The sequence below is a fragment of the Oncorhynchus keta genome, chromosome 24 (genome assembly GCF_023373465.1).
Source record: "Oncorhynchus keta strain PuntledgeMale-10-30-2019 chromosome 24, Oket_V2, whole genome shotgun sequence".
Classification (NCBI taxonomy): Eukaryota; Metazoa; Chordata; class Actinopteri; order Salmoniformes; family Salmonidae; genus Oncorhynchus; species Oncorhynchus keta.
The window spans coordinates 40387063-40413661 of NC_068444.1; the positions used below are offsets into that span (position 1 = coordinate 40387063).

General features: G+C 42.3%; 3 protein-coding genes across 5 annotated transcripts in view; 1 reads left to right on the forward strand and 2 right to left on the reverse strand.

Annotated features, from left to right (window-relative positions):
* The window catches only part of LOC118357543 (arf-GAP with dual PH domain-containing protein 1-like), a 48651-nt gene extending 29361 nt beyond the window's left edge, over positions 1 to 19290 (reverse strand). Inside the window, exon 1 of one of the 3 annotated variants that reach the window (XM_035734740.2) lies at positions 18894 to 19290. In XM_035734740.2, the coding sequence (XP_035590633.1) occupies positions 18894 to 18944 (51 nt within the window). In that variant the 5' untranslated portion in view covers positions 18945 to 19290. The remainder of the gene's footprint in view (positions 1 to 18893) is intronic. The other 2 variants (XM_035734738.2, XM_035734739.2) reach the window with 2 other exon arrangements.
* A 1358-nt stretch (positions 19291 to 20648) lies between these two features.
* Positions 20649 to 21584, forward strand: LOC118357544 (cytochrome c oxidase assembly protein COX19). Its single transcript, XM_035734741.2, has 3 exons — positions 20649 to 20840; positions 21084 to 21195; positions 21328 to 21584. Exons 1-3 carry the CDS (start codon positions 20759 to 20761, stop codon positions 21416 to 21418), a joined length of 285 nt encoding a protein of 94 aa, XP_035590634.1. The 5' UTR covers positions 20649 to 20758; the 3' UTR covers positions 21419 to 21584.
* Positions 21585 to 21927: 343 nt separating this feature from the next.
* Positions 21928 to 25365, reverse strand: LOC118357757 (RNA-binding protein with serine-rich domain 1-B-like). Its single transcript, XM_052478437.1, has 6 exons — positions 25342 to 25365; positions 24973 to 25123; positions 24593 to 24675; positions 24255 to 24408; positions 23969 to 24060; positions 21928 to 22380 (listed from the first exon to the last, which is right to left on the reverse strand). The coding sequence occupies exons 1-6, from the start codon at positions 25363 to 25365 to the stop codon at positions 22213 to 22215; spliced, it is 672 nt and encodes a 223-aa protein (XP_052334397.1). The 3' UTR covers positions 21928 to 22212.
* Between the last annotated feature and the right edge of the window lie 1234 nt (positions 25366 to 26599).

The window sequence follows — 26599 nt, forward strand, 5'->3', positions numbered from 1 at the left end:
GAAATCAAAATACTACTCATATTACAGAGCAAGCATTGCTTTGTAGCGTCTATGGATTAAACATTACAGTCTTAAAGGGTAAGGCCAAAATGTCATAAATGTCAAAATGTCATAAATAAATATGTGTATATGCCAACTTTGATGAATTATTTCTCAAATATGCTTTTAGATACAAATGTCAAATATACATTGATTGTACAAAACATTAGGAACACCTTCCTAATATTGAGTTGCGCCCCCTTTTTCCCTCAGAACAGCGTCAATTCATCAGGGCATGGATTCTACAAGGTGCCAATAGCATTCCACAAAAATGCTGGCCCATGTTGATTCCAATGCTTCCCACAGTTGTGTTGGCTGGATGCCAAAGCGGTCATCAAGGCAAAGGGTGGCTACCTTGAAGAATCTCAAATATAAAATATATTTGAATTTGTTTAATACATTTTTGGTTACGACATGATTCCATGTGTGTTATTTCATAGTTTTGATGTCTTCACTATTATTCTACAATGTAGAAAATAGTAAAAAATAAAGAAAAACCCTTGAATGAGTAGGTGTGTCCAAACGTTTGACTGGTACTGTATCTACATATCTGTATGTATTTAATTATTTATCTATGTATTATCTAATTACGCAAACTTTAATAAATATTTATATTTTAATATTAAATATTAGTATTTATTCGTCCAATATTATAATGGGGGGTCAAACATCTAACACACCATTGGTTGATTAATGTCACAGTGCATTGCTCGACGAGTTTTGCACCACCTATCTGAAGCTAGCCACAATAGTGGAATTTGCAGTTCCCCTTCAAAATAAAAGACCTGCATTGAAACTGATGCAAACAGATACAAGTAGTGGAATCATGCCATATTTGAACTGGATAATGCTTAACAAGTTTGGAATGTTGTTATATAAAGTCAACAATTGGTTCATTTGACTCAAATTTTAATCCGTTGAAATCACACTGTGGATGTATTCGACTTCAGAATTGCATTGGGGGCAGACTGAATCCATTGTACAGTCGTGGCCAAAAGTTTTGAGAATGAACACAAATTTTAATTTTCAAAGTTTGCTGCTTCAGTGTCTTTAGATATTTTTGTCAGATGTTATTATGGAATACTGAAGTATAATTACAAGCATTTCATAAGTATCAAAGTCTTTTATTGACAATTACATGAAGTTGATGCAATAAGTCAATATTTGCAGTGTTGACCCATCTTTTTCAAGACCTCTGCAATCCGCCCTGGCATTCTGTCAATTAACTTCTGGGCCACATCCTGACTGATGGCAGCCCATTCTTGCATAATCAGTGCTTGGAGTTGGTCAGAATTTGTGGGGTTTTGTTTGTCTACCTGCCTCTTGAGGATTGACCACAAGTTCTCAATGGGATTAAGGTCTGGGGAGTTTCCTGGCCATGGACCCAAAATATCGATGTTTTGTTCCCCGAGCCACTTATCAATCTTGCCTTATGGCAAGGTGCTCCATCATGCTGGAAAAGGCATTGTTTGTCATCAAACTGTTCCTGGATGGTTGGGAGAAGTTGCTCTCGGAGGATGTGCTGATACCATTCTTTATTCATGGCTGTGTTCTTAGACAAAATTGTGAGTGAACCCACTCCCTTGACTGAGAAGCAACCCCACACATGAATGGTCTCAGGATGCTTTACTGTTGGCATGACACGACTGTTGGTAGCACTCAACTTGCCTTCTCCGGACAAGCTTTTTTCCGGATGCCCCAAACAATCGGAAAGGGGATTCATCAGAGAAAATAACTTTACCCCAGTCCTCAGCAGTCCAATCCCTGTACCTTTTGCAGAATATCAGTCTGTCCCTGATGTTTTTCCTGGAGAGAAGTGGCTTCTTTGCTGCCCTTCTTGACACCAGGCCATCCTCCAAAAGTCTTTGCCTCACTGTGCGTGCAGATGCACTCACACCTGCCTGCTGCCATTCCTGTGCAAGCTCTGTACTGGTGGTGTCCCGATCCCGCAGCAGAATCAACTTTAGGAGACGGTCCTGGCGCTTGGGCGCCCTGAAGCCTTCTTCACAACAATTTAACCACTCTTCGTGAAGTTCTTGATGATCCGATAAATGGTTGATTTAGGTGCAATCTTACTGGCAGCAATATCTTTGCCTGTGAAGCCCTTTTTGTGCAAAGCAACGATGACGGCACGTGTTTCCTTGCAGTTAACCATGATTGACAGAGGAAGAACAATGATTCCAAGCACCACCCTCCTTTTGAAGCTTCCAGTCTGTTATTCGAACTCAATCAGCATGACAGAGTGATCTCCAGCCTTGTCCTCGTCAACACTCACACATGTGTTAACGAGAGAATCACTGACATGATGTCAGCTGGTCCTTTTGTGGCAGGGCTGAAATGCAGTGGAAATGTTTTTTGGGATTCGGTTCATTTGCATGGCAAAGAGGGACTTTGCAATTAATTGCAATTCATCTGATCACTCTTCATAACATTCTGGAGTATATGCAAATTGCCATCATACAAACTGAGGCAACAGACTTTGGGAAAATTAATATTTGTCATTCTCAAAACTTTTGGCCATGACTTTACAGCCTTGGCTATGGAACTTGGGTCAATGAAATGTTCACAGTGAAGAGTTTACACAAATATTAGGGTCATAGCTCTTATTGCAGGACTTAAACTGTGGGAAATTACTTCACTACTCAGGTTATTTTGCGTATTGAACATTCATGATGCAATGTAGAGCTTTACAAATGGGGTAAGTCCAAAACACAACTGTACATTGCAATATGAATGTCCAATATGCACAATAGGTGAGGTGATTTCCCAGAGTCAAAGTCCTGCAGTATGAGCTACAACAGTAATATCTCTGCACTCTCTTCACAATTGTGTTCTGTGGGTGTCACCGAGTAGGCTGATAATTGATCCACAATCCATAAGTAAGGCTGTTAAGTGAAATATTAGTATGCCCCCAATGCAATTATGAAGTACAATACATCCACAGTGCGATTACAACTGATTTGTCCTTTTTGTCAAATTAAAAAATTATTGTCTTTTGTTGAACATATATATATATATATATATATAACAACATGCCAAACTGAAGTGACATGCTATGATTTTCGGAGTAGGGCACCGATAAATGGTGTCATATCTGGCATCTCGATGGATTCTGAGGCTTCATGGTTTAAGATGAACATGCAAGGAATGGTTGATTCACGTCACTTATTCACGTCACTTAATCTGCACTGTGAACGGGAAGGAGGAAAGCCTTTCTGTATTCTTGATGTTTGATGAAGAATTTCCCCTGGCCCATTTTAAGCTGGGATATGAGATATGCAGTGCAAGCTTATGTAAAAAAAAAAATGTATGTAAAATGTAAAAAGTCTGGCCAACTGAATACCATTGTTGAAGAGTCTGAGGAGGCACGGTGTTGCAATTGTGATGGGAATCACGTTCCCTGAGTGCCCTGTTAAAGTGAAGAAGGTCAAAGCAGGAAGGATCAGGGCTGTCGAGAAGGTCTCCTACGCAGAGGCAGTGAAAATTGTCGAAGCAGTGAGTAGAGATGATGACGCTATGGCAGTGGATGCACAACAGTCTGTGGATGTCAGTCAGTTGAGAGATCCTGAAACACCAGTCGTGTAGAAGGTTGTTTCTTTTTTGCGTTTATTGCAGAGATAGATTAATTGTACATTACAAAAAAAAAATACAAAAAAATAAACTGGAAATCATTGTGAAAGCAGCTAAAAGGTTCTTGGATTTCATGACTCAAATATTGCAGGGAATACTAGGAATACTGTCTGAAGATGCTTCCCCCTTTCAGGCCCCAAAGCCTGTGTAAGGATCTGAGTACATTAGATGAAGAGAAAATATATTTTTTAAATAATCAATTTTTTTATTCTGTCTTTACCCAACCCAGTAGTGGCAGCAATACACCTTTTGGGATGTAGTCTGCCAATAAAACCTTAAAAAAGAATGACGCAAATCCAGATTACCTGTTTTTCTGTGTGGAGGCATGCATCGAAATCTTGGGTCAGCTAGCTGCTATATAATTCATAGCTATATTTTAAAGACTAGCCAGTTACTGTGTATTTGAATGTTGTGGTCAAACTACTTTGTTCCCCTGACAGATTATTGATGCCTTTGTGACAAAGTTGACAAGACACTCCTAATGTTACTGCCAATAGGCTGTTTTTATACAATTTGGCTGATTTAAGAAGCTTGTGCACATTTACATTAGTGTTTCATTAGCTAGTTAGCTAAGTTACTGACTGACTAAGATAATTCTTATTCCTGTTGTAGTTGCATTTAAGGTGGAGTGGTATTGCTGACAGGCCTGCATGCATATTCAAAGAATCTGAGTAGTACTGATTTTAGGATAAGTTTTGCATACACACCGAGTACAATTACATAGACAAGGGGGAGGTTATCCTAGATAACTATCCCTATGCTGAGACGCTATGTGATTATGGGCCTTGGAAGAAATACCTTGCACAGCAGTCCTTTCACCACAGGATCCTAGAGCAGGAGTAGGCAACTTGGTTCTAGGAGTACTGCAAGATTTTGTTTCAACTAGGCACCACAGCAGGGGTTTGTTCAGTTCACTTTCCCAAATCATTCTTGTATGTTCTTGATCAGACTTGGAGATACGTTTGCTCCGTTCGGTGGGTGTGGCTTGTAGCAATGAGTGAAGTATTTAAAGGGCAGTGGTGCATTTTGTACCCCCACAATCCCTTCCCATTTTTCAACGTGTCCCTCAGTACAGCACCGTTTCTGTTCAATTAAACATTCCATTACATTTGTATGTACTGAATGCAGCGCTGACCAACTGAGCTAATTGATCAGTTCAGTGATTGCCTAAATTCAACACACCTGGTCTTCCAGGTCAGTTAAATCAAAACATTGTGCCTGCGGCACTTCCCCTTCCCTAGAGGAGTTAGTCAATGCTTATGAATATTGAATATGAATTTCCATATGTCAATGACACCACACAAAACATGACATAATACAGAACCTTAATAGACAAAAACAACCTAAGGACAGAACGACGTACATTTATTTTTAAGGCACACGTAGCCTACATATCAATACATATACATGAACTATCTAGGTCAAATAGGGGCGAGGCGTTGTGCTGTAAGGAAACAAACACTGACACGGAAAATAAACCCCCACGAAACACAGGTGGAAAAAGGCTACCTAAGTATGATTCTCAATCGGAGACAACTAACGACACCTGCCTCTGATTGAGAACCATACCAGGCCAAACTCAAAAACAGTACAACCCCCCAAAGGTGCGGACTCAGGCAGCAAAACCTGAACCTATAGGGACTGACTGCTCTGGCAGCTCCTGGCTGACCGACGGCTCTGGCAGCTCAGGACAGACGGGAGACTCTGGCAGCTCAGGACAGACGGGAGACTCTGGCAGCTCAGGACAGACGGGAGACTCTAGCAGCTCAGGACAGACGGGAGACTCTGGCAGATCAGGACAGACGGGAGACTCTGGCAGATCAGGACAGACGGGAGACTCTGGCAGATCAGGACAGACGGGAGACTGGCAGATCAGGACAGACGGGAGACTCTGGCAGATCAGGACAGACGGGAGACTCTGGCAGCTCAGGACAGACGGGAGCACCTGTAGGGAGGAGACGGAGAGACAGCCTGGTACGGGGGGCTGCCACTGGAGGGCTGGTGCGTAGAGGTGGCACCGCATAGACTGGACCGTGAAGGTGCACTGGAGGTCTCGAGCACCGAGCCTGCCCAACCTTACCTGGTTGAATGCTCCCAGTAGCCAGGCCAGTGTGGCGAGGTGGAATAGCCCGCACTGGGCTATGCTGGCGAACCGGGGAGACCATGTGTAAGGCTGGTGCCATGTACCCTGGCTCGATGCCCAACCTAGCCCGGCCGATACGAGGTGCTGCGCTGTAACGCACCGGGCTATGCCTGCGCACTGGGGACACCGTGCGCCTCACGGCTAAACACGGTGCCTGCCCGGTCCCTCTCTCTCCACGGTAAGCACGGGGAGTTGGCGCAGGTCTCCTACCTGACTTCGCCACACTCCCCGTGTGCCTCCTCCCAATAATTTTTTGGGGCTGTCTCTCGGGCTTCCAGCAGCACTGCCGTGCTGCCTTCTCATAACGCCGCCTCTCGGCTTCGGCTTTCGCTGCCTCCAGCTCTGCCTTGGGGCGGCGATATTCTCCCGGCTGTACCCAGGGTCCCTTTCCATCCAAGATCTCCTCCCAAGTCCAGGAGTCTTTAACCCGCTGCTCCTGGGTACCACGCTGCTTGGTCCGGTTGTGGTGGGGGTTTCTGTAACGGCTTTCCTCTTCTTCTGAGGAGGAGGAGGAGTAGCAAGGATCGGACCAATACACACAGCGTGGTAAGTGTTAATCTTGGTTTTTTAATAAGAACACTGAACAAAAACAATAAAACGACAATGTGAAAAAAAAAAACAGTTCCGTGTGGAAACAAACACTGACACGGAAAATAAACCCCCACGAAACACAGGTGGAAAAAGGCTACCTAAGTGATTCTCAATCAGAGACCACTAACGACACCTGCCTCTGATTGAGAACCATACCAGGCCAAACTCAAAAACCAACATAGAAAAACAAACAGACTGCCCACCCCATCTCACGCCCTGACCATACTAAAACAAAGACAAAACAAAGGAACTAAGGTCAGAACGTGACAATACCAGGTTCAGCGAAGGTCTAGAACTTAGGGAATGATTTGTACCAAATACAATGCTCTTAGTTTTAGAGATGTTCAGAACCAGTTTATTACTGGCCACCCATTCCAAAACAGACCACCTCTTTAAGCGCATCGTTGATCTTGTCTTCATAATACAGCTTCTTCTTTATTGTTGAGTTTAGTCACTTAATTTCTCAATTTGCAGTAAGTCAGCCAGGCAGATGCGCAGCCAGACTTATTAGCCATTCCCTTTGCCCCCATCTCTTTCAACCATATAGTTTTACAATTCCTCATCAATACATGGAGCCTTAACAGTTAACAGTCAGTTTCTTAATAACAGGTGCATGTTTATCAATAATTGGAAGAAGCAATTTCCTAAATTCACCAAGTGCAGCGTCTGGATGCTCCTCATTAAATCACATCAGACCAACAAATATTTGTAACGTCATCCACATAAGTCAGAGCGAAAAAATGGGCACGATACAGCTTAAGAACAAAGTTCTACAGTATTAGTTTAAATGTGATCGAATCATGTGGATGATCTTGTCCATGTAGTGTTTGTACTGTAATCAACGGTAGGTTGATTAATAACCTGAACCAGATTACAGGCACTGGTTACAGTGAGAAGCTTCCTCTTGACCAGACTACTTGATGAAAAACCAATCAATATTCGGGTCCCCAAGAAATTTGACATCTGTTTACATCACATAGACTAACTGTCAAGCATTTCCCACACATTATTTAGATACTGACTGTAAGCACTTGGTGGCCTACAGCAACACCCCAAAAGAAAAGGTTTTTAGAATAGATGTGCCAAGTGAACCTGCTACCACAACACTTCAATAACAATTAACATAAGATCTTCTCTAAGCATTACAGGGATATGGCTCTGAATATACATTGGCAACAAAAAGTAGGTGAACCCTTTGGAATTAGCTGGATTTCTGCATAAATTTGTCATCACATTTGATCTGATCTTCATCAAAGTCACAACAATAGACAAACACAGTGTGCTTAAACTAATAACACAAAGTATTGTATTTTTCTTGTCTATATTGAATACATAATTTAAACATTCAACAGTGTAGGTTGGAATAATTATGTGAACCCCTAGGCTAATGACTTCTCCAAAAGCTAATTGGAGTCAGGAGTTACCTAACCTTGAGTCCAATCAATGAGACGAGCTGTTGGTTAAAGCTGCACTACCCTATAAAAAAACACAACATTTGAGTTTTCTATTTTCAAGAAGCATTGCCTGATGTGAATCATGCCTCAAACAAAAGAGATCACAGAAGAATTGTTGACTTGCATAAAGCTGGAAAGGGTTACAAAAGTATATCTAAAAGCCTTGACGTTCATCAGTCCACAGTAAGACAAATGGTCTATAAATGGAGAAAGTTCAGCACTGTTGCTACACTCTCCCTAGGAGTGGCCATCCTAGAAAGATGACTGCAAGAGCACAGCGCAGAATGCTCAATGAGGTTAAGAAGAATCCTAGAGTGTCAGCTAAAGACTTCCAGAAATCTCTGGAACATGCTATAATATCTCTGACGAGTCTATGATACATAAAACACGAAGCAAGAATGGTGTTCATGGGAGGACAACACGGAAGAAGCCGCAGCTGTCCAAAAAATAAACAATTCTGCACGTCTGAAGAGCACCTGGATGTTCCACAACGTTACTGGCAAAATATTCTGTGGACAGATTAAATTAAAGTTGAGTTGTTTGCAAGGAACACGCAACACAATGTGTGGAGAAAATAAGCTCTGAACATCAAAACCTCACCCCAACTGTGAAGTATGGTGGAGGGAGCATCCTGGTTTGGGGCTGCTTTGCTGCCTCAGGGCCTGGATAGCTTACTGAATTCCCAAGTTTATCAAGACATTTTGCAGGAGAATGTAAGGCTCCGACCAATTGAAGCTCAACAGAAGTTGGGTGAAGCAACAAGACAACTACCCAAAACACAGAAATAAATCAACAAAAGAATGGTTCAACAGAAGAAAATAGCCTTCTGGAGCGGCCCAGTCAGAGTCCTGACCTAAACCCGATTTAAAATGCTGTCGCATGAGAGAGCGGTTCACACCAGAAATCCCAAGAATATTGCTGAACTGAAACAGTTTTGTAAAGAGTTGTCCAAAATTCCTCCTGACCGTTGTTCAACGGCAACTACAGAATATGTTTTTTTTAGGTTATTGCTGCCAAAGGAGGGTCAACAAGTTATAAATCCAAGGGTTCACATACTTTTTCCACCCTGCACTGTGAATGTTTACATAGTGTGTTCAATAAAAACATGACAACGTCTAATTGTTTGTGTGTTATTAGTTTAAGCAGACTGTGTTTGTCTGTTGTTGTGACTTAGATGAAGACCGGATCAAATTTGATGACCAATTTATGCAGAAATCCAGGTAATTCCAAAGGGTTCACGTACTTTTACTTGCCATTGTATTGATACAGTTGAAGTCAGAAGTTTACATATACTTAGGTTGGAGTCATTAAATCTCATTTTTTAACCACTCCACAAATTTCTTGTTAACAAACTATAGTTTGGCAAGTTGGTTAGGACATTACTTGAGTCAATTGGAGGTGTACCTGTGGATGTATTTCAAGGCCTACCTTCAAATTCTGTTCCTCTTTGCTTGACATCATGGGAAAATCTAAATAAATAAGCCAAGACCTCAGAGAAAGAATTGTAGACCTCCACAAGTCTGGGTCATCCTTGGGAGCAATTCCCAAATGCCTGAAGGTACCACGTTCATCTGTACAAACAATAGCACGCAAGTATAAACACCATGGGACCACGCAGCCCGCGTTCCGCTCAGGAAGAAGATGCGTTCTGTCTCCTAGAGATTAACGTACTTTGGTGCGATAAGTGCAAATCAATCCCGGAACAGCAGCAAGGACCTTGTGAAGATGCTGGAGGAAACAGGTACAAAAGTATCTATATCCACAGTAAAACGAGTCCTATATCGACATAACCTGAAAGGCTGCTCAGCAAGGGAGAAGCCACTGCTCCAAAACCACCATAAAAAAAAGGTAGACTACAGTTTGCAACTGCACATGGGGACAAAGATCGTACTTTTTGGAGAAATGTCCTCTGTTCTGTTTGGCCATAATGATCATCGTTATGTTTGGGGGAAAAAGGGGAAGCTTGCAAGCCGAAGAATACCATCCAAAACATGAAGCACGGGGGTGGCAGCATCATGTTGTGGGGGTGCTTTGCTGCAGGAGGGACTGGTGCACTTCACAAAATAGATGGCATCATGAGGAATTAAAATTATGTGGATATATTGAAGCAACATCTCAAGACATCAGTCAGGAAGTTAAAGCTTGGTCGCAAATGGGCCTTCCAAATGGACAATGACCACAAGCATACTTCCAAAGTTGTGGCAAAATGGCTTTAGGACAAAAAAGTCTAGGTATTCGAGGGGCCATCAAAGCCCTGACCTCAATCCTATAGAAAATTTGTGGGCAGAACTGAAAAAGCCTACAAACCTGACTCAGTTACACCAGCTCTGCCAAAATCCACCCAACTTTAAAAATGTTTTTTTTTTTAACAAGGTAAGTCAGTTAAAAACAAATGTTTATTTTCAATGACGGCCTATTAACAGTGGGTTAACTGCCTGTTCAGGGGCAGAATTTGTACCTTGTCAGCTCAGAGATTTGAACTTACAACCTTTTGGTTATTAGTTCAACGCTCTAACCACTAGGCTACCTGCCTCCCCAATTTTTGTGGGAAACTTGTGGAAGGCTACCTGAAACGTTTGACACAAGTTAAACAATTTAATGGCAATGCTACCAAATACTAATTGAGTGTATGTAAACTTCTGACCCACTGGGAATGTGATGAAAGAATAAGAGCAGAAATAATTAATTCTACTATTATTCTGACATTTCACATTCCTAAAATAAAGTGGTGATCCTAACTGACCTAAGACAGGGAATTTTTACTCAGATTAAATTTCAGGAATTGTGAAAAACTTAGTTTAAATGTATTTGGCTAAGGTGTATGTAAACTTCCGACTTCAACTGTGTGTGTGTACATGTATATGTATATATCACAGCAACACCTCCCCATAAGCATTTCTGTCTCTTCTACAGATGTGTTACCCTTGTATTGCTACTGCTCTATCATCAAATTAGTTATCTAATTTATTTATTTTTAAATGCTAATATATGAATATCTGACGTTAGCAAGTTATTGATTTCAAAGAACCTTATTTCTAAGGCTACATATTAATGTGGGCTATTTTCAGCCCATCCCTGGATAGCTTATTAGAGAGACATAATAAGAGCAAACAAAGCTAGATAAAAAAAACAGTACATTCAGCATTCCATTAATTGTTGTTTCTCAGAGATCATTTCCCTCACTTTGTCCTCAGACTCCATCCAGGTCTCATGTGGAGATTCTGCAATTCTGTCCACAACCATGTTTCGCCTTGATTGTCCCTCGATTCAGATTTATCCGTCATTGTTATCATGGATTCACACACAGAATTAATGTCCACTCTCAATGACTTACAGATTTGTTATCTTTCGAGTTTCGATTCATCGAGCTGACCTTGGGAGAACTACAAACGGTTCTTCAGGTCCCCTCTGGTGAGGTCGTCCATTATTTTAGTAGTTGGATCACACACTTGAAGGTATTTTCTTGTTGTAACAACTGCTTGTAGAACTTGTTTTGTTCGTTTAAAAGATCCTTCACGTGTGATTCAGAGACACTACTGTCCTCAACGGTACACCCGCCGTCTTTGGTCTTTGTCATGGTAGGTAGCAACATAGGTTACGCTGTTACTCCTTGCAGTTCCAGACAGAGCAGGTCACAGGGAAGATTGAAAACAACTAAGAGCAGGGATCTTGACAGCCACAAAGCCGAGACAAACAGCTGTCCCATCCACAATGGCTAACTGCATCAGGGGGTTGCGTTCAAGCCCTCAAGAAAACCATGCTAGCTTGATAGTCAGCTAGCTAGCTGCGACTCCAAATAGCTCCTCAGACCCAGCCTTGGTCAGCAGGATCACTGGAGACTAGCCTGTCCCAGCAACTGATGCCAACTGCGTTGTGGGATCCAAACTAAAAAGTTAGCTAGCTACTAAGAAACTTTCCAATAACACTTTCAAAACAACAAACCGCGCTCTCCCTCATTCAACAGGAAGTGACATGTGTGCCAGTTTACTCTGTAGGGTTAAACAGGTCTTGGACCAGGCTAGAGACAGTGATGGAAGGAACATAATGCATTTATTGTCATCTACCTATCAGAACACTGCATGCTGTGATTCATACCAACAGCTACGGACACAAGCATTGACTTATTTTCACTTTGTCCCATTCTTCAATCTTGTCTGAGATATACAGTATACTTTAGGTGAAACACCTGTGTTATGTCTAATATGCATTAATACAAATCTATTTAGCATTCACTTTAGACATTTTGAATCGTAAGCTCCAAGTGTTGTGTTTGTTACCACAGGAAGTAGTAAAAGTTAATGACAAACATTCTATGGAAAGGTATTTGTATTATAATGTAACAAAATGTATGAGTTTATACAAAACTTTATTGCATTTGCTCATCCCCCAAAATGTGGCCTTTGAAAGCCTTGATAGTTGCATCCTTCACATAGCTGACAACAGGGTGGCAGGTCTTTTGATGTGCTGCTCTAGAGTTCCATAGCCCAGCAGACTCACCTGGGGATAGGGGGATGGACACATGTTAGTTTTGATAAACGTCTGGGAGACAGGGAGGAGAGAGCATGAGTTCTGGCGTGAGTACAAAAAATCAAAATCCAACCAGTGGCTTTGGATAATATGCTATGTCATCACACAGGCAGACTGCCACAGCGAAGGAGGATTACATAGCGCATCATGTATACTATTATGAGTTTAGTTTAGCTTCTCTGTGCTCTGGAGAGGTTGTTGGTCAGAAGGCCTTAGTCCATTCTGTTTCTGTATCACCTGGAGAGAGCTCAATGGATGAAGTGAGTGCTAGAAAGAGAGAGCCCTCACCCCTGATCTCCCATTGGCCCAGAGTCTCCTGCTCAGGCACGAAGAAATCAGATCAAATCAAAAAAAATTTGTCACATACACATGGTTAGCAGATGTTAATGCGAGTGTAGCGAAATGCTTGTGCTTCTAGTTCCGACAATGCAGTAATAACCAACAAATAATCTAGTTAACAATTCCAAAACTACTGTCTTATACACACAAGTGTAGGGGGATAAAGAATATGTACATAAAGATATATGAATGAGTGATGGTACAGAGCGGCATAGACAAGATACAGTAGATGGTATCGAGTACAGTATATACATATGAGATGAGTATGTAAACAAAGTGGCATAGTTAAAGTGGCTAGTGATACATGTATTACATAAAGATGCAGTAGATGATATAGAGTACAGTATATACGTATACATATGAGATGAATAATGTAGGGTATGTAAACATTATATTAGGTAGCATTGTTTAAAGTGGCTTGTGATATATTTTACATCATTTCCCATCAATTCCCATTATTAAAGTGGCTGGAGTTGAGTCAGTGTGTTGGCAGCAGCCACTCAATGTTAGTGGTCTGATGGCCTTGAGATAGAAGCTGTTTTTCAGTCTCTCGGTCCCAGCTTTGATGCACCTGTACCGACCTTGCCTTCTGGATGATAGCGGGGTGAACAGGCAGTGGCTCGGGTGGTTGTTGTCCTTGATGATCTTTATGGCCTTCCTGTAACATCGGGTGGTGTAGGTGTCCTGGAGGGCAGGTAGTTTGCCCCCGGTGATGCGTTGTGCAGACCTCACTACCCTCTGGAGAGCCTTACGGTTGTGGGCGGAGCAGTTGCGGTACCGGGCGGTGATACAGCCCGCCAGGATGCTCTCGATTGTGCATCTGTAGAAGTTTGTGATTGCTTTTGGTGACAAGCCAAATTTCTTCAGCCTCCTGAGGTTGAAGAGGCGCTGCTGCGCCTTCTTCACGATGGTGTCTGTGTGGGTGGATCAATTCAGTTTGTCTGTGATGTGTATGCCGAGGAACTTAAAACTTGCTACCCTCTCCACTACTGTCCCATCGATGTGGATAGGGGGGTGTTCCCTCTGCTGTTTCCTGAAGTCCACAATCATCTCCTTAGTTTTGTTGACGTTGAGTGTGAGGTTATTTTCCTGACACCATACTCCGAGGGCCCTCACCTCCTCCCCGTAGGCCGTCTCGTCGTTGTTGGTAATCAAGCCTACCACTGTTGTGTCGTCCGCAAACTTGATGATTGAGTTGGAGGCGTGCGTGGCCACGCAGTCGTGGGTGAACAGGGAGTACAGGAGAGGGCTCAGAACGCACCCTTGTGGGGCCCCAGTGTTGAGGATCAGCGGGGTGGAGATGTTGTTGCCTACCCTCACCACCTTTGGGGCGGCCCGTCAGGAAGTCCAGTACCCAGTTGCACAGGGCGGGGTCGAGACCCAGGGTCTCGAGCTTGATGACGAGCTTGAAGGGTACTATGGTGTTAAATGCCGAGCTGTAGTCGATGAACAGCATTCTCACATAGGTATTCCTCTTTTCCAGATGGGTTAGGGCAGTGTGCAGTGTGGTTGAGATTGCATCGTCTGTGGACCTATTTGGGCGGTAAGCAAATTGGAGTGGGTCTAGGGTGTCAGGTAGGGTGGAGGTGATATGGTCCTTGACTAGTCTCTCAAAGCACTTCATGATGACGGAAGTGAGTGCTACGGGGCGGTAGTCGTTTAGCTCAGTTACCTTAGCTTTCTTGGGAACAGAAACAATGGTGGCCCTCTTGAAGCATGTGGGAACAGCAGACTGGGATAGGGATTGATTGAATATGTCCGTAAACACACCGGCCAGCTGGTCTGCGCATGCTCTGAGGGCGCGGCTGGGGATGCCGTCTGGGCCTGCAGCCTTGCGAGGGTTAACACGTTTAAATGTTTTACTCACCTTGGCTGCAGTGAAGGAGAGGCCGCATGTTTTGGTTGCAGGCCGTGACAGTGGCACTGTATTGTCCTCAAAGCGGGCAAAAAAGTTATTTAGTCTGCCTGGGAGAAAGACATCCTGATCCGTGACGGGGCTGGTTGTCTTTTTGTAATCCGTGATTGACTGTAGACCTGCCACATACCTCTTGTGTCTGAGCCGTTGAATTGAGATTCAAATACTGACGCTTAGCTTGTTTGATTGCCTTGCGGAGGGAATAGCTACACTGTTTCTATTCGGTCATGTTTCCGGTCACCTTGCCCTGATTAAAAGCAGTGGTTTGTGCTTTCAGTTTCACGCGAATGCTGCCATCAATCCACGGTTTCTGGTTTGGGAATGTTTTAATCGTTGCTATGGGAACAACATCTTCAATGCACGTTCTAATGAACTCGCACACCGAATCAGCGTATTCGTCAATGTTGTTGTCTGATGCAATACGAAACATATCCCAGTCCACGTGATGGAAGCAGTCTTGGAGTGTGGAATCAGATTGGTCGGACCAGCGTTGGACAGACCTCAGAGTGGGAGCTTCTTGTTTTAGTTTCTGTCTGTAGGCAGGGATCAACAAAATGGAGTCGTGGTCAGCTTTTCAGAAAGGAGGGCGGGGCAGGGCCTTATATGCGTTGTGGAAGTTGGAATAGCAATGATCCAAGGTTTTGCCAGCCCTGGTTGCGCAATCGATATGCTGATACAATTTAGGGAGTCTTGTTTTCAGATTAGCCTTGTTAAAATCCCCAGCTACAATGAATGCAGCCTCAGGATGTGTGGATTCCAGTTTGCAAAGAGTCAAATAAAGTTCCTTCAGAGCCATCGATGTGTCTGCTTGGGGGGGGAATATATACGGCTGTGATTATAATCGAAGAGAATTCCCTTGGTCGATAATGCGGTCGACATTTGATTGTGAGGAATTCTAAATCATGTGAACAGAAGGACTTGAGGTCCTGTATATTGTTGTGGCCACACCACGTCTCGTTAGCCATAAGGCATACGCCCCCGCCCCTCTTCTTACCAGAAAGATGTTTGTTTCTGTCGGCGCGACGCGTGGAGAAACCAGCTGGTTGCACCGACTCCGATAGCGTCTCTCCAGTGAGCCATGTTTCCGTGAAGCAAAGAACGTTAGTCACTGATGTCCCTCTGGAATGCTACCCTTGCTCGGATTTCATCAACCTTGTTGTCAAGAGACTGGACATTGGCGAGAAGTATACTGGGGAGTGATGCACGATGTGCCCGTCTCCGGAGTCTGACCAGAAGACCGCTTCGTTTCCTTCTTTTACGAAGTCGTTTTTTTGGGTCGCCGGCTGGGATCCATTCCATTGTCCTGGGTGAAAGGCAGAACGCAGGATCCGCTTCGCGAAAGTCATATTCTTGGTCGTACTGATGGTGAGTTGACGCTGCTCTTATATTCAGTAGTTCTTCTCGACTGTATGTAATGAAACCGAAGATGACCTGGGGTACTAATGCAAGAAATAACACGTAAAAAAACAAAAAACTGCATAGTTTCCTAGGAACGCGAAGCGAGGCGGCAATCTCTGTCGGCGCCAGAAGTAGATGATAAACCTTCAGAGATTAACAAAAGAAAATGGTACCTTTTTTTCACAATACATTTGTCACTTTGCTCAGGGGCGCAACTTTCACTGGGGACGGGGGGACAATCTGAAATTGAATTTTTGTGCCCTCCAGTTTTATCATTGGAATGTGATACAAAACAAGGCAACAGTGTGCTTGAGGACCATGACTCCTCCGAGCGGTCGTGTAGGCTGTTTCAAGTGTTTATCTGACTGGATAAAAAAATTGATGTCTCCCCACTTCTAAAACCAAAGTTGCGCCCCTGACTTTGCCTATTTCACATGAATAAATGACCATATCTGATTAAAAGCATGCATGCCATTTTGTGATAACAGCTATGACAAATTACATGGCATACATGTGAATTTATAGCTAGATAAAATATTATTTATATTATGGCACAATATCTCATCTCACTAACAATTACTATGGGGAACAGCAAATTCAATTATTGTGGCTCATCCGTATTGTGGCTTGCTTCACATAGGTGATTTATTCCATCATGCTCCTCATTTGACTCACTGTAGTTAGCTAGCTGCTAGCTTATGAATTAAGTATTGCTTAATAAGTGATATAGTTCATGTGAGCGAGCCAACCATGCTTTGCTTTTGACATGCCACGATCCTGCTTGCTTTATATCTGACAAATATGTTATCTACCATAGCTAGATAATGGTTTATGATACTTACAGTTAGTTCGCTAGCTAGCTAGCTAGCTAAGTGTAGGCTGTCAGGCTGTAAAACCCAGCTAACGTTAGCTAACCAACTCGAGTTAATCAGTTATAGCCAAGCTAGCTTGATACTAGTTTATGGTAATGTTATCTTACCATGCTTTTCTGGCCAAACTTGACATTCCTCTCGCCCATCCCGGTCGATTCCTTCTTGCCTACTCCCGTCTCTTGGTCGTCCTCTAGGTTCAAAGCTATATAGCTGTAGTCCTTTGCCTTACTGTCAAAAGCGACCCACTCCTAACACAGCAACCTGGTGCAGGCAGGTAGTCAATAGCTCAGTGTTCCAAAACTGTTCACATGTTTCTATGTCAAGCAAGGGCAATGTTCCATTTGTTCTTTTTGAGTGTTTTTATGGTGCGTGTGCGGAACAGCAGCATATGATATATTTCCAACCCCCAAAAAAGTGACAAATATAATAGATCAACATGCAGTGGTATTGATCAACCAATCAATATCACCCATATATGTTTGCTTGACACCCCCTCATTGTCATACTGGAGGAATAAATATAAAAGTAAATGCAGAAATAATATCAATGAATGAAATGAAATAAAGTGGGATTCATTATTTAAATTATGTATCTATGTATGTGTGCAATTATTAATCAATGTATTTGTTTTATGTGTGTTTATTTAGCTATTTATGTGATTTTTATTTATTCATGTATCTATTTATGTGTGTATTTTATTCTAGTAAAGTGACCTTTGCTCCCTTAAAAAGACATGTTTAGATTTTCCTTTTGTATTTCGTGATTTTGGTCGTTCTTTGGTGGAGTTTCCCACCTGGCACAGAAGTCAATTCAACATCTAGTATTGATTTACATTTGGTTGAGTTGTCAACTAACATGAATTCAATGTGAAGTCAACCCAAAACGTCACCCTGTCATTGGGTTTAGGTTAAGACTAGGGTGAAAGAAATATAACATTCCATGACATTGATTACTTTTTGCAAATTACGTCATCACATCCGTATTTTTTTGGTTCAAATTACGTAGCCACAACGTTGATTCAACCAGTTTTTGCCATGTGGGTGGTTTGTCTTCATGCGTTCTTGTTGATTGTAGGCATAAGTATGTCCTTCGATGTAGGCCTATGACTTTTCATTTCAATGCATGTGTATGATTTGTATGGCATAGTTTGCATTCGCGGTCAGCTGTTTTATGCACTGGTTACTTTCACATTGATGTCGGCATTTTAAGTTGGGCTTGTGAATTGATAGCGTTTATTATGCATATATTTCATGTTGCACTGTACAGGTACGCGCCATTCCACAAGTAAATCAGTCAATTTATGATGAGGTTGAGCAGTGGCTGGGCTCATTTTTACATGTATTTTTCTCCAAGTATAATTTTGGAGTTTTGCCTGACGCCACTGGTTTAACCACTCATGTTCTTGTCTGTCAGAATGACAGTGTAGGTTCGAGTGACAGACAATAGCATACATTATGGAAGGTACTCAGGAAAGTATATGAATGTTTTTGTTGTTGTTTTGTTGTCTGCATGTCTCAATACATTTGGCAGTTTCCCCTATACCCTACAAGGTCCCATAATCCAGCAATGCTCCTCAGTAGGCGCTGGCTGCCAATGCTTTAGCACTGGCTATAAGGTGTGTCTCACAAACGCAATTCACATTATTTCCTGTTTCCACAACTATTGACTTTAAAGTGCACTAGAAATAATGACATTGCATAAAATAGAGACATTCATTAGATAGGGCCTCCGATTTAACCAATAATTGTATTTTGACATTCCAGAACAATGAACAAGGCAATTCTTGGTTGAATCGCAGATAGGGATAGCACTGACTGACAAGCTGTCACAACAACAACTAAATAAAACAGTATAGGCTATTTAAGGTTAACTGGCAGGTGCATTCTACACTAGGCTATGACACGCGCGTCGCACACATGCATGATTAGGGACCATAAACGATTTGGCGCTTCTATTTTATCAACCGTTTTATCAACCGTTCCTACCTGCATTGCCGCAGTCTGCACATACATCGTTTCCAGGTCTGGCCAGGACATCTTGCAAGAGTCGTTTATTCCTCTCCGACTCCATCGTCGTTTGATCTCCACCCAATCCGAAAGACTTCAATACAAAGCACGTTCACTGGGATAAAGCAAAAATGCAATTGTGACCTTGTAGGCTACTCGAAATACTGAACAAAAAATGCTCCTGGTTTTGAACAAAAAAAGCAAATGAAAAGCCTATTAGAAATCCGCTTGGATGAGATGATTTGAAGGTTTGACAAGTCTCTATCTTGTAAACTACAGCTCTATTACGAAGTCTTGCTGACTGCATTATCTGAAGTCTGTCATCCCCTCATTCTCCTCCAACTCATGTGTCTGCAGTCGCAGTGAGACCTCCAGTGGTATGATGATCATTACATGTTTTCTTTACTACCTGTGTAGCCTAATTCTTTCTTTCTGACACTGACAGCCAACATATTGTGAAAGTTTTGATAAGGACTATTTTATTTTGTACAAAATGTGCACTGTCCATACATTTCACTGGCAAATATTATGTATTTGTAGTTGCCTTTACTTCCACTTTCTTCTGTCCCTTTAAAAGTTAGTAGATTGTCGAAAACATCGATTTAGAAATTGGAATACTAGAAGGTATTTAACACTCTTATTATGGGCTAAGGGGCAGCCATTTTGGTCAGGGAGGGGTCAACCATGGTTTGCCAGTGCTGTGATAAGAAATTGGGTGCGTTCGTAAATCACTCTGGCTATCTCCTCCGATTTCAGAGAACTTTCATCTGCGTGTGCCAGAGTGAAGAATGACTGATGAATTTACAAATGATCAGCACCAGTTGAATATGGCCGGTGCAAGTAAACGTCTCAAAAAAGGCGTCATTAAATTGTTGCCAGCAACACAGTTCCAGTTACCAACTCTCTGGATAACATGAAAACAGCATAACCAACTCTGCTAGGTCAAGTAAAATGGTCAGTGAGGTATTATCTCATTTGTATCTGGAAGTAGTTAGAAAGATATCTTAAGGTGCTTAGATAAGTTATCTTGGGTGCTTGACTGCCGTTGGTCAGAACGCTTGGATCAACCCTAACTCATCAGCCAGAGCGTCCAGTGTGTGCTCTGAACTCCTTTACTGCCATTCATTCCAATTAGACTTGTTTGGGGTGCGTTCGTAAATTCACTCTGGCCATCTTCTCCGTTTTCAGAGCACTCTCGTCAAGTGTGCCAGAGCGCAGAATATCTGAAGAATTTACGAATGTTCAACACCCGTGTTGATAACATAATAAAAACATAATTAAATTGTTGCTAGCAGCACAGTTACAGTCACCTACGATCTGGATAACAAACTGCCTAACCAGCTCTGCAAGGGCGAGTAAAATGGTCAGAGTGAGGTGTTCTCTCATTTGTGCCTGGAAGTAGCTAGCAAGTTTGCTTGGGTGCTTGACTGACATTGTGAGGTCAGAACTTGGATCAACCATACTTCTCAGTCAGATTCCAGTGTGTGCTCTGAGAGTGAAACTCGCTGAATTTACAAATGGCCAATGTGAAAATGCTCCGATTTTACAAATGCCCAGAACATACTTGAACACTCAATATTAAATTTACGAACACACCTGACCAATATGGCTGGAATTTCCCACCATTCTGGAACTTTGAAGGTTTATGACTTAGCCCCTCAAGTAATTGAGTAGGATCTCCATGGTCGAAAACGTAATCGATGTTATCTATGGGTTGATTATTCATGTCGAGCTCAGAACGTGTGTCTACGTCATAACTGTGCTGCGACTGAACTGCGCTATTGCTTGAAATAATCGCGAAGGTCTTGTTTTTATTTTTGATACGTCTCTTACAAAAATCAATCATGTCGACCGCAATGAACTTTAGCAGTAAGTCTTTTCGGCCCCGTGCTCCAGACAAAGGATCCTTCCCTCTGGATCATTTCGGTAAGAAAAATAAACCACTCCTTGTTGAGTAACTGACTCGTTAGTTCCAGCAATAGCTGTGACGTGCCAAGCCCCTGTAGTTTCCAGCTGTATAGGAAAGAGATGTTTGACCTCCGATGTATGCGATCTGTGAAATGACAGGCATACGGCAATGAATGACAGTTAAACTGCTTTAGCTTTCCCCTGTAGTTGTTTAGTGATTGAAAGGCAATGCACCATTGCATCTGCTGTTTGTCATTGCAGGAGAGTGTAAAGCATTCAAAGAGAAATTCATGAAGTGCTTGAAAGACAACAGCTATGATAACTCCTTGTGTCGAGTACAGTCCAAAGACTACCTTGAATGCCGGATGGATAAGTGAGTATTGACTGTTCTTTTAGCTGCTACTTCTTTCCTGTTGAGAATGAGATGACTAGGTATACACACACACCATTGACTAGAATTTGACTTCTCTGATCACCAATGTGAAACTATTCTCTGCTATTTAAGTCAGCTGATGGCCAAGGAACCTCTGGAGAAGCTAGGGTTCAAAGACCTGATGGACAAACCCAGCCAGGAGAACAAGGAGGCTAAACCATAAACTTTCCTTCCTACACAGATCGATGCTGTCATGCTTGAGTGATATTAGACACGACGATAGCTTCTCTCGTCCACGTCTTTTATATAAAATTACAATGTAATATATTGGGGGCAGTGTTTCAAGTGTTGTGTGTGTGTGTGTATATAAATATTTTTTGGTAAATGAACCATGCTTTGTTTTGCGTTTGGAATCTTGACAAATGATTCGAGGTGGCTTCTCAGTTCTCAAAGTGGTATGTTTCAAACTTGTGTCCACACGGTACACAAAAGATCATCCCCCAGTCTAGCAAGCCCACGCATTATGAATAAGTATGCATTATGAGTAAGGAAACGTTTGAATACATGCTTTACTACGTTTCATCAAAGGGCCTTACTAACCACTCAAAGTACTATGGAATGTTGTAGTATGGTGGTGTGAATGAGTCTGACGGAAACCCAGTCATAAATTGTTTCCGAGACTCATTCGTTTTATTGTCAAGACAAATAAAAATCAGGCCGCACATGTCAAGCTGGCCTCAAACTAAAAACCGTTTTAATAGTCGCATATGAAAACAAACACTCAATGTACAAAACCATAAAAGTTCCACAAAATTTTGAATTCTGTCAACCACCATTTAGCTCTTTAGGATAAATCACAATGGCTTGAGAGGAGGGTCGGGGGTCATTTCACTCCTCTTGACAGTGCTAGCTTGCCTCAGATGTATCCTAGCAACTATTATTATGCTTACAGACCAATAAAAATATACTATGGTGAGAGAAAGGCTGTCTCAATAGTCATGTTTTTTTCCTGTGAGGTCAGTGATCATTAGAGGGAAGGACACACTGATAGGAAGCTGGGTAGAACTTTAGATACAAACTTTTCCAGTGAAGAAATGAAAAATGAGGGAGGAGGGGAGCTGTGAGGTCAGGGGTTCCAGGCAGCTCTACCTGGAGGAGTTCGAGCTGGCGCGTGAGCTGTGGCGTCTGCAACCAGGCAGGGGAATGACAAATGGTCTTTATCTTTACACTTGAGGGGATACATGGTCAACTGCCATTCATTCTGTAATCAAGGATGCACAAGAGAAAAAATATCTAGAAAGAATATCAATCTAATTACAGGATACAGATATAAGCCATAAGACTCCGTATTTTCTTACAATAGTAAATAGGGGTAAAATGTGTACAAACAAATCAGAATATATTTTAGATCCTTCAAAGTAGCCACCCTTTGCCATGATGACAGCTTTGCAGTCTTTGGATTCTCTTAACCAGCATGAGGTAGTCACCCTTAGAATTTATTTCAATTAACATGTGGGCCTTGTTAAAAGTTAATCAGTTGTTGTGACAAGGTAGGGATGGTATACAGAATATAGCCCTACTTGGTAAAAGACTCAATACCATATTATGGCAAGAACAGCTCAAATAAGCAAAGAGAAATGACAGTCCATCATTACTTTTAAGACATGAAGGTCAGTCAATGTGGAACATTTCAAGAACTTTGTAAGTTTCTTCAAGTGCAGTCGCAAAAACCATCAAGCGCTATGATGAAACTGGCTCTCATGAGGACCACCACAGGAAAGGAAGACCCAGAGTTACCTCTGCTGCACAGAATAAGTTCATTAGAGTTACCAGCCTCAGAAATTGCAGCCCAAATAAATGCTTCAGAGTTCAAGTAACAAACATCTCAACATCAACTGTTCAGAGACTACGTGAATCAGGCCTTCATGGTTGAATTGCTGCAAAGAAACCACTACTAATGGACACCAATAAGAAGAGACCAAGAAACACAAGCAATGGACATTAGACCGGTGGAAATCTGTCCTTTGGTTTGCTGAGTTTTTGGTTCCAACCTCCGTGTAATTGTGAGACGTAGAGTAAGTGAACGAATGATCTCTGCATGTGTAGTTCCTACCGTGAAGCATGGAAGAGGTGCTTTGCTGGTGACACGGTCTGATTTATTTAGAATTGTGCAGCGATACGCCATCCTATCTGGTTTGCACATAGTGGGACTATAATTTGTTTTTCAACAGGACATTGACCCAACACACCTCCAGGCTATGTAAGGGCTATTTGACCAAGAAGGAGAGTGATGAGTGCTGCATCAGATGACCTGGCCTCCACAATCACTCGACCTCAACCCAATTGAGATGGTTTGGGATGAGTTGGACCGCAGAGTGAAGGAAAAGCAGCTAACAAGTGTTCAGCAAATGTGGGAACTCCTTCAAGACTGTTGGAAAAGCATTCCAGTTGAAGCTGTTTGAGAGAATGCCAAGAGTGTTTAAAGCTGTCATCAAGCCAAAGGGTGGCTACTTTGAAGGATCTAAAATATATTCTGATTTGTTTAACAAATTTTCTTTGGTTACTACATGTTTCCATGTGTGTTATTTCATAGTTTTAATGTCTTCACTATTATTCTACAATGTAGAAATTAGTAAAAATAAAGAACCCTTTAATGAGTAGGTGTGAACTTTTGACTGGTACTGTATGTATTTACAGAAATGTACTGTGAAACCTCATTAGTGACTGACAGAACTCCACACACGCAAAGACATTAACACTATTGGAGACTGACCTTCTCCTTATGCGGGATGGGGTGCGTCGCCACATTGTGGAGGCATCCTGTGAGGGGGGAGGGGGCTATGATCTCCTGTCCATCAATCTGACCTGCAGACATCACAGATGAAAAATAACGGTATGGAGGAAACCAGATTGTTTTTGGTGATGTTCTAATAGTTTGAGTAAAGTAAAAACTCTTGAGGATTGGTTATGGACAGAGAGTCCAACAGAGTAGTATTACAATGCATTCAAACTATAGATGCTAACTGCATGTAGATTCAGAACCATTGGTCTCCACCAACCTCCATCCATGTGTTTGAGACCCTTCTCTGCTTCAACGACCATCTCAAACTCCATGTAGGTGTAACCTTTCAACAGGTGTGGGTGGAGCCTGTCCACAGGCATGTCAATCATTTTGATCTTGCGATATGTGCCAAAGATCTCCTGGATGTGTCCCTGAAAAGAGAAGAGACTTTAGTCAAAACCCAACCTCTAGAGATATTGCTCCCTACGCCCAGAAACCTCCAATGCCTTCAACACACAGTCTGCAGTGTGACACTAAAAATGCATTCAAATAGGCTATATTGAATCCCATTGATGTGCACATACACATGGAGACTGAGCAGTCATCTTTACTCACCTTGATTACGTTTCTGGTGAGGTCGGCCCAGGTACACCTTGGTGGGTCAGGGGCTGGGGCTCCTCCTACGCCTCTCCTTGGATCTACAGGACAAATGGAAGAGCTCTTACTCTTTATTCCTCCACTCCCCAAAAAAGGTCACACCTCCAAGCTCAACGATCCCTCTCCTTCAGTCTCTGGATTTGTTTTTTCCGGAGTGTACACTGACCCCTGGTCCTGCAGAGTTATGGAGTTTGCAGGTTTTTTTGACAGCCCAGCACTAACATACTGAATTCAACTAATGATGTTCTTGAATGTTAAACCATTAGGTGAATTGAAAGTATTTAGCCTGCACAGACTTTAACTAAGGGCTGGACCACTGCATTACAGGTCACACATACTTGGACTGTGATCATTGGTGGTTGTTGTTGTGGCGGCGAATGAGGTTGGGTGACCCTGAGGAGCTGGAGGATCCGGAGCTGGAAGACCTGGAGCAGCTAGAGGCAGAGGAGGAACTGGAGCCACTGGAAGAACTGGAGCCAGAGTTACGTTCTGACAGGGAGAGGGGGGGACAGATCAGAAAGCAGTGACTGCTGAGATAAGTGGTCTGATTCAGCAGAGGTGTGTTGTGGCTGAGTGATGGGAAAGGAGCGGTCACTCAAATTGCGTCTAACCTGCTGCTCCCAGTGGAGCTACGTCCTTTGCGTCCCTTCTCCTTCTCCCTGCCCCGGACAGCCTCTTCCTTTGTGGGACCCTATTTCTCCCTTCACTCTCTCTTTGGCCTCGTCTTTCATATGCTCCTTTCTCTGGAATGGAGAAAGCGCCCTGTAGATTGATAGTAGAATAATGATGTGTCACGAAACACTAACCAGGCTTACATCCAACCTTTTTATGTGAGTGAAGTACATTGGATAAAAAATGTCAAGACAGGCCTAATGGAAACTGATTTCAGTAAACTTTCCAAATGTCGACAAAACAAAATACGCTATACAAGTGGGCTCTTTTTGTGTTGGTAAATTGAATTATGTGAGAAATGTAGGTGGAAACGCTTTTATGCACAAATATTGATATAACCATCACATCGAAGTAAACTTGAAGTCACGAGATGACATGCTGTGTGGTCCTCCCACTACATCTAGTCAGAGAAAGCATGCAGGCTTCAGATTACATAACAGGTGAGTTACAAATGGGGTTGGAGCGAAAACTTACAGGTTAGCTCTCTCCAGGAACCGGGTTGGAGATCCCTGGCCTACATGATACGATTATTTGTCAACAGCAGCCAAGAAAGGATGAGCATGTCACCAGAACAAGATCCTCAATATTTATTTTCAAGGAGCATCAATAAAACCTACAGAGAGAAAGTTGGTTATGTAATTATTACCCCAGAATATCCATATTTTGTGAGGTGATTTGGACGAAATTCGTTTTTTTTCTTCTCCCAAACTACCCCCCTGTAACAATTCTTCTTTCCTAAATAAAATGGACCGTTATAACGGCGGACTGGATGTGTTTATTTTATGCCTGAAGATGTCCAAGCTACATTGACAACTCGATCTTGGCTCCCAAAAATTTTAACCATCTTTGGTATGGTGTCGCCATAATATTTGAATTGAGGAAGTGTAATCATAATCATTATTTTAGCGATCCGTAGTAGAATAAATCCTAAATGCCCAAGCATGCAGCTGTGAGCGAAACAGCACACTTGCCTCTAAAATGACTGACATTGTCAATTCGGACGGGAATTAAATTACAGATGTGGTTATTTGTGCTAATGCACATAATCTCCCCCGGCAGAAAAAAAACTAATGCCGTGGGAGGACCGCACAGCATGTCATCGAGATACAAGTTTACTTCGATATAAAAGTTATTACATCAATATTTGCGCATAAAAGCGTGTCCCCTACATTTGTCGCATAATTAATTTTACCGACACAAAAAGATCCCACCCTGTCTAGCGTATTTTACTAAATCGACAATTGGAAAGTTTACCAAAAAATGTTAGCCAACTAATTTACACTAATTTGATGT